We start from the raw sequence: 8575 nt of genomic DNA, 5'->3' as shown, positions 1-8575 counted from the left end.
AGACTTGACTGCAGTCCCATGTTCTTTAAGTAACTTTTTTAGTTGATACTGTAATGATTCTAGCTTCCCGGAACTATTCCCCATAGTTTCTTAACCCTGTCCACTTACCTCGCTTTCACGATCTCAGTGGGACCTCCAATTGTTGCGTCTGCTGCGCGGCCTGTGTCCAAGAACGTGCGGAGGGTGTCGGGGATTGACAACACAGAGACTCGTTCAACGATGTAAAGAAAACTTTAAGCAGGCCCCAAAAAGGTTCACGAAAACCTCCTAAGAAAAGCTCCCACCAGAGAAGCTTCTGCTCTCTCCTCTACCCTGGCTGGTTCTGCTCTGACACCAGAGGTGGATGTGTGTGGGTTTTTGAAGGTGCGGTTAGTCTTTGGACAAGGTCGAAGTCAGGGCGGTTTCCGTGGGAAGGCCTTTCCCAGGAACTTACTGTATCGTTTTTAGTAAACATGTTTTTACTAAACATTGTCTTACAGCTGCCTACTCCCAGGCAGAAGGGGAAGTGGGTCTCTGCTCAAGGTCTGGTGTTCCCACATATGACGAATATAATTTCAAGTTTGAAACAATATACAAATTATCCAAGACAGGAATACAAAATTAAATGCACATAAAATAAAAATGAATACAATTATTTTAAAAACATGAAATAAGCTGGGCGGTGGTGGCACACGCCTTTAATCCCAGCACTCAGGAGGCAGAGGCAGGCGGATCTCTGTGAGTTCGAGGCTGGGCTGGACTGATAGCCTCCAAAACAATACAGAGAAACCCTGTCTCGAAAAACCAAAAAAAAAAAAAACATGAAATATAAGTCTTTTCTATCAAATATTATAAAACTGCCCCCACTTCAAAGATAGGGTTTCTCTGTGTAGCCCTACCCGTCCTGGAACACACTCTGTATCCCAGGCTGGTCTTGAATTCAGAGATCCTCCTGCCTCTGCCTTCCAGAGTGCTGTGATTAAAGGTATGAGCCACCAGCAAAATTTTTAAAATAAGGAATTCAAATGTTTTTATCTTGTCACTTGTAAAATCTTTATACACTTTTTCTTTTCTTTTTCTGTTTCTGGAAGAGTGTTCTACCTTCTATATTTGCCTCCTGCCTCTCCTCATCAGGCTGGCCTCGAACTCACAGAGATCAGCCTGCCTCTGCCTCCCAAGTGCTGGGATTAACGGTGTGCGCCACCACTGTCCGGCTCTGGGTAGCGGATCTCTTACCTGCCGACGATGCAGCAGCCCTTTCTGCTCCCGCGTCTGCAGTTGCCGCGGAGAGCTGCTCTCTCACTAAGCCCTAGCACCTAGTGTTGGGGTTTCCCCTCCCATCACTCCCATCACTTGCCAGGGCTGGACGTTGACTCTGTGCATTTCCACAGTTATGTTCTGTATATTTGTTTGGGGTACATCCCGGCACTATCTTCATGGTTGCAGCATGAATATTCCCTTCTATTTGTTCTATTGGTCTTCTTGCATTTGGCTCTTTTATTATTAGCTGTCAAAAATTCTTTGAGGGAGCTAGGCGGTGGTGGCACACACCTTTAATCCCAGCCCTTGGGAGTCAGAGGTCACCATGGTCTACACAGTGAGTGCCAGGACAGGCTCCAAACCTACACAGAGAAACCCTGTCTTGGAAAAAAAAACAAAAAACAAACAAACAAACACACACAAAAAAAAAACAGAAGACAGACGTCATTTTCTCAGCTGAGGCACCAATGGTGAATATCTGGCATGTGATGTTAAGGCATCCACATATTGTCACATTTTTTTTTTTTTTTTTTTTTTTTGGTATTTACGAGACAGGGTTTCTCTGTTTTGTTTTGGAGGCTGTTGGTGTAGCCTGGCCTCGAACTCACAGAGATCTACCTGCCTCTGCCTCCTGAGTGCTGGGATTAAAGTCATGCACCACCACCGCCCTGCCTGTCCCATAGTTTTTAATTCACTGGTAAATTTAGGACCTCTTCACTTAGGAGTTAATGTTACTGAAAAGAGTTTTTAAACTGTGAGGCTCTTTTTATGGGAATGGTGATATATTAGGTTGAGAGCAACATTTGATTCTGTAACAGGATAACTGATCAGCCTTAGCAAACAGTGTGAAAGACTTTTCATGCCAACCTCCAGTGGGGAGCTATTGACAGTGTTGAGTCTGTGCGCTGCCCCCTCCAGCACACACACCTGAGATGATTGTGGAAAGGTCCAAGCCCCTTTCCCAACAAGGCCGTAGCTTTCTGTGTACCGGGGCTGACCCTTGGTGGTGAGGCAAGCAGTTGTCTGCAAAGATCACATCATCTGCCCAAATAAGATGTCTTTGAGTCAGTTATTCATGCTAAGACTAACTTATCAGAAACAGGAATCTCTGATGTGACCAGAGAGGAGGCTCCTGTTCCTGGTTCCAGAGCGGTACCCTTGAAACAATTACATCCATGGAGAGGGCTGCTGCCTTGTATTGCCATCACTGGGAGGCTGGGCTGTGTACTGGCCAGACGTGACAACTCCTAAAGGTGGGTGAGGAGAAGGTTTTTATTGTAGAAGTGAGGGAGAGACCAGCCAGAGACATCTGGAAGGGGCCAGACTGAACTAGCCCATAAGAGGAGGGGAGAGAGAGAGGGAGAGAGAGAGACAGAGACAGAGACAGAGAGAGAGACAGAGACAGAGAGAGAGAGAGAGAGAGAGAGAGAGAGAGAGAGAGAGAGGGAGAGAGGGAGAGAGGGAGAGAGGGAGGGAGAGAGGGAGGGAGGAGAGAGGAGCCATTGGCCCAAATGTCTGCTTATGTAGGAAAGAAGCTGGGGGAGGTGAAGCCCAGGCCCTGGGCTGGAGGTTTAGGGTGGGGGTGGGGTGAGAAGGCTGGGAGGAGCCACAGGTACTGAGTGAGCCTTGTTCAGGGTTATTATTGTTATTGTTGTGGCTGCTGTTATTTTTATTATTACTACCTGACACCCATTATTATTTTCTATCTATCTATCTATCTTTTTTTTTATTTTTCGAGACAGGGTTTCTCTGTATTGTTTTGGAGCCTGTCCTGGAACTCGCTCTGTACACCAGGCTGGCCTCAAATTTACAGAGATCCGCCTGCCTCTGCCTCCTGAGTGCTGGGATTAAAGGCGTGCACCACCAAGGCCGGGCCTGCCTTCCTTCTTTTGTTCTAACATTAATTAAACTATTTTGTTGGGTGGTGGTGGCATGCACCTTTAGTTACAGCACTGGGGAGGCAGAGGCAAGTGGATGTCTGTGAGTTCCAGGCCAGCCTGGTCTACACAGCGAGTTCCAGGACAGCTAGGGCTATACAGAGAAATATTGTCTCAAAAAACCAAAATGATAATAATTATTTTATGTGCATGGGTGCTTTGTCTGCATGTGTGTCTGCAAGTGTGTCTGTGCTCCATGTGGGAGCCTAGTGCCTGAGAAGGCCAGAGGAGGGTTCAGATACCCTAGAACTGAAGTTTGCAGACACTTGTCAGCTGCCTGTGGGCGCTGGGAACTGAACCCGTGTCCTCTGAAAAGCAGTCCATGCTCTTGACTACTGAGCCATCTTCCATCCCCCATGTGTCTTCTTTGTAGTCATTAAAAAACCCTACTTATTTATTGTGTGTGTGTTGTTGTGGGCACATTCGGAGCTCATAGGATAGGAGCCTCTTTCACCTTCAGCCATGTGGCCCTGAGGACTGAACTCAGGCAACCAGGCTTGGTGGCAAACTACTGTCCTTGCATCTCACACATCCCATTTCTGCTAACTTTGAAACAGTTTCCCTGAGTGAGCTTAGCTGACTGTGAATCTGAGACTCTCCTATGCTTCATCCCTGAAAGCAGGGCTGGACAGTTTGTTTGCCCTGTATGTGTTGATAGGCACATAGGCTATTTCCACCTTGGCTGGTAAGCTTTGTTTGGGGTAAGGGGAGTTGAGACAGGGTCTCTCATCTATCTCTGGCTAGCCTCAAACTGGTTATTTTCCTGTCTCAGTCTCCTGAGTGCTAGGATTACAGGTGTGCATCAGTATAGCAGTCCACGTATAAGGTTTTATTGTTTTTTGTTTATTTGGTTGGGTTTGGTTTTTTGAGACAGGATCTCACTATGTAGCCCTGGCTATCCTGGAACTTGCTTTGTACACTAAGCTGGTCTCAAACTTGTAGAGATCCTTTGGAGTGCTGAGATTAAAGGCAGATGTACTGCTAGGAGGTGATGGTGTGCCAGGAAGCAGAGGCAGAAGGATCTCTGTGAGTTCAAGGCCAAATTGGTCTACAGAGTGAGTGCCAGGACAGCTAGGACTGTTATTTTTTCTTCCCCCCCCCCTCTCTCTGTCTCTCTGTCTCTGTCTCTCTGTCTCTGTCTCTCTCTCTCTGTCTCTCTGTCTCTCTGTCTCTGTCTCTCTCTCTCCCTGGTTTTCTCTTTGTAGCTTTGGCGCCTATCCTGGCACTCTCTCTGTAGACCAGTCTGGCCTTGAACTCACAGAGATCCTCCTGCCTCTGCCTCCTGAGTGCTGGGATTAAAGGCAAGCACCATCACTACCCGGCCTTTTCTTTCTTTTTTTTTTTAAAGAAAGATTTATGTGTAGAGTGTTCTGTCTGTACATATCCCTGCAGGCCAGAAGAGGGCACCAGATCTCATAACAGATGGTTATGTGTCACCATGTGGTTGCTGGGAATTGAACTCAGGACATCTGGAAGAGCAGCCAATGTTGTTTACCAGTAAGCCATCTCTCCAGCCCTCTTTTCTTTTCTTTCCTTTTCTTTTCTCTTCCTTCCTTCTTTTTTTTTTTCCTTTTTTCTTTCTTTCTTTCCGAGACAGGGTTTCTCTATAGGTTTAGAGACTGTCCTGGAACTTGCTCAGTAGACCAGGCTGGTCTCAACTCACAGAGATCTGTCTGTCTCTGACTCCTTACTGCTGGGATCAAAGGTGTGCAACACCACCACCAGCTAGAACTGTTATACAGAGGAACAAACAAAAAACAAGGCATGATGATGTCACTGGGCCCAGCTCTGGTTTTGAGACGGGGTCTCTTGTAGCTCAGGCTGGCCTCAAACTTCTATGTGGCTAAGAATGACCTTGAATTCTTCATTCTTTTGCCTTTACTTCCCAAGTGTTGGGATTTACAAGAGCATGCTACCACACCTAACCTTAGCAGTTTTTGTTTTGTTTTGTTTTGTTTTGAAATCATGGTTTTGGTTATTCAAGACAGAGTTTCTCTGTGGCTTTGGAGGCTGTCCTGGAACTTGCTCTTGTAGAGCAGGCTGGTCTCAAACTCACAGTGATCCATTTGCATCTGCCTCCAGAGTGCTGGATTAAAGGAGTGCGCCACCACCACCTGGCTCCTTCCTTATTTTAAAAGATTCATTATGTGTTGGGGCTCACATTTATGTCACAGCATCACAAGCCTGTAGAGGCCAGAAGAGGGTGTCCCATCCCTAGGGACTGGAGTTACAGAAGGTTGTGAACTGCCATGTGGGAGCTGGGAATAGAACCTAGGTCCTCTGGAAAAGCAGGAGTCATGCTCTGACAACCTCAACAGCCCCTCACACTGGCTGCTTTTATGAAAAGTTTTATCAGAACACAGAGCTCACACATTTGTACTCCATAAAACACACACACACACACACACTCAGACACAGACACACACACACACACACACGTCTAATTCTGTTATTTCCATTTTATTAAATTTAAGTAGGGGAACAGAGCAGTTAAAGCATATGACAAAGGTTACAAAGCCATTGATATTTTAAGAGTATGATGCCAGCCAGGCGTTGCTGGTACATGCCTTTAGTCCCAGCACTCGGGAGGCAAGAGGCAGGCGGATCTCTGTGAGTTCCCAGACCAACTTGGTCTACAAGAGCTAGTTCTAGGACAGCCTCCAAAGCCACAGACAAACCATGTCTTGAACACCCCCCCCAAAAAATAGTAGGATGCTAAGGATGGGTGGTAATGACACTCTCTCAATCTAATGATTGTTTATAAAACTGGGGTGTGAGAGGTTGGAGAGATGACTCAGCAGTTAAGAGCACTGGCTGCTATTCCCGAGGATCCAGGTTCAATTCCCAGCACCCACATAATAGCAGCTCACAGTTGTCTTTAACTCCTGTTCCAGGGGATCTGACACCCTCATGCAGACATATATGCAGGCAAAACACTACTGTACATAAAATACAAATACATTTTTAAAAGGTTTATTAGAGAAAAAAATGAGGTGTGATTGGCTGTGGTGATGAATGTGTTTAATCCCAGCACTTGGGAGGCAGAGGTCAGCCTGGTCTACACAAAGAGTTTCAGGACAGCCAGGGCTACTTAGACTCTGGCTCACAAACAACAAAATCAGAGGAAAGGCGGCTAACAATAAAAGACAACTAGTAGCAAGTGTGTGGCCTTTACACAATCCATATACACGTATCTCGGTGTGCATGCGCATGCACCATACACACCCCAGACAGGTAACCAGAAACTGCCGTTCCGCCAGAGAAACGATCTTGGGGACCTGACCTTTGTATGAATAGGTGCGACGACTTCCTCTTCCCAATCTTTAGTTTTACAGATACAGGCCATATTCACAGCAGTATTTTCCAAACAGGCCGGGAGGGCGGTGAGGGGCCTGGAGGCTGGGGGCTGGGCAGGGGGCAGAGGATATGTAGACAGCATGTTGCATGACAGTGGATGTATAGACAGCATGTTGCAGGACTGGATATGTAGACAGTGTGCTGGATGAGGCAGGTGAATGTAGGGTGAGGGGGTTAGCTAAGAATCCTGGTGGGGGTGGGGCGGGGAGTGGCGGGAAGTTAAGAGCATATATTGCTCTTCCAAAGGACCTGAACTCGGTTCCCAGCACCCCGGTTAGAAGACTCACAGCCTGTAACTCGGGCAGACTTGGAAGGCACTTTGACATATGCTCAAATCCACATATACATAAATATCGTTTAGAAAACAATCCTGGGGCTGGAGAGATGGTTTAGCGGTTAAGAGCACTGACTGCTCTTCCAGAGGTCCTGAGTTCAATTCCCAGCAACCACATGGTGGCTCACAACCATCTACAATGAGATCTGGTGCCCTCTTTTTTTTTTTTTAAAGATTTATTTATTTAGTTTATGTGCATGAGTGCTTTGTCTGCATATACAACTTTATGTGAGAAACAGGCACCAGATCTAATAATAGATGGTTGTGAGCCACCATGTGGTTGCTGGGAACTGAACTCAGATCCTCTGGAAGAGCAGTCAGTGCTCTTAACCTCTGAGCCATCTCCCAGCCCCTGAGATCTGGTGCCCTCTTATGGCTTGCAAGCATACATGTAGGCAGAATACAATATATATATAATAAATAAATAATCTTAAAAAAAAAACAAAAACCCAATCCTGGCCCCCCCTCCTTGCTCTGATGTAATGTTTCCACAGACTGTTCGGATCTTTGACCTCGCCAGCATTTCTCCATGGCTGATACCGGTTGAGAACTTTTTACGAAATTGGTTCAATGAGCCCGGGCAGAACACTTAACACAGAGGTGGGTGGTACTGGAGGTTGGGCACAGCCAGGAGGGACCTCAGTTCTGTGGGGCTGTCCTTTCAAGGAGACACATCTGCCTTAGCTGGAAGCGAACCCAGGGCCCTGGTTCCTGGTACCTGTGGGCTCTGCCTCGGAGCCTAGTCCCGGCGCTGTTTCTCTGGGAGCTAATAAACTGCCTCCCCTCTTCACTCATTTCCCAAGAGTGACTTGCATGGCATCTTGGTCAAAGGACAAAGACCACTCCAGTTCAGAAGCCCTTGGATTCAAATTTTTTCGTTTTTATTAATTTTTTTGTTCTTTTTAATGTCATGCAATATTTCACAGTCCCAAGCCCACGTTGTTCAAACAAGATAGGAAAAAAAGAAAAAAAAGTTTTTAAAAAGATAAAGGAAAAAAAGAAGCAAGGGAATCAGTGGTGGTGGTAAATTTTTCTTTTTTTCTTTTGTTATTTCAAGCAGGACCAAATGTCAGAAAAAAAAACGTTTTTCTCATTTTTTTTGTCCTTTTAAAAACTGTTAGTGTTATTTTCTTGTAGTTGATCTCTGCAGGCAGTAGTAAGTTTGGCGTAGCCCGCAAGCACTCCCGTGGGTCGGAGAAGTGTGTGGGGCGTGCAGCCGTCCCTCCGGCTGGCAGCCACCTCGGTTACGTTCACCGGGAAAACAAAAGATTCAATTGAGATGATAAAACTCATCAATAGAAGCTATTTTTGTTTTTCTCCCCGGTTTTCTGTTTTAAAAACGTTATTGTTTTTATCATTTGCAATGCGCCCGCACTGTGCGGGCGCCGCGGGGAGGCGGGGCGGCTTAGCACCAGTCGTCCTCGCTCTCGCTGTACGCGTCGTGCGCGCCCCTGCGGGCTGTGCGCGGCCGCGGCGCGCCGTGCCCCGCGTAGTAGCCGTTGGGCAGCCTGCGGCCGTGGCGCGGTGACGCGCAGCCCGCGGCGCGCGGAGTCCTGGGAGACCGCGGCGCGGGCTCGTGCGCGGCCCCTGGCTGCTCGCGCGGGCCGTCGGGCTCGGGGTAGTCGGCGCCGCGCGGCCGCGGGCCCTCGGGCGCATGCGCGGGCCAGCGAGGCGCGCGGCGGCAACCCCGCGGCGAGCCGCCAGGGGG

The 8575-nt window shown here is 47.6% G+C and overlaps 1 protein-coding gene across 1 annotated transcript in view; it reads right to left on the bottom strand.

Annotated features, from left to right (window-relative positions):
• Positions 1 to 7726: 7726 nt before the first annotated feature.
• Cacna1a (calcium voltage-gated channel subunit alpha1 A) overlaps positions 7727 to 8575 on the bottom strand; it is a 295076-nt gene continuing 294227 nt past the window's right edge. Inside the window, 1 exon segment of the mRNA XM_040736792.1 lies at positions 7727 to 8575. Within this exon segment, the coding sequence (XP_040592726.1) occupies positions 8273 to 8575 (303 nt within the window). The 3' untranslated portion in view covers positions 7727 to 8272.

Source organism: Mesocricetus auratus, unplaced genomic scaffold, assembly GCF_017639785.1.
Source record: "Mesocricetus auratus isolate SY011 unplaced genomic scaffold, BCM_Maur_2.0 Super-Scaffold_100081, whole genome shotgun sequence".
Taxonomy (NCBI): domain Eukaryota; kingdom Metazoa; phylum Chordata; class Mammalia; order Rodentia; family Cricetidae; genus Mesocricetus; species Mesocricetus auratus.
This window is presented reverse-complemented; position numbering and strand designations above follow the sequence as displayed.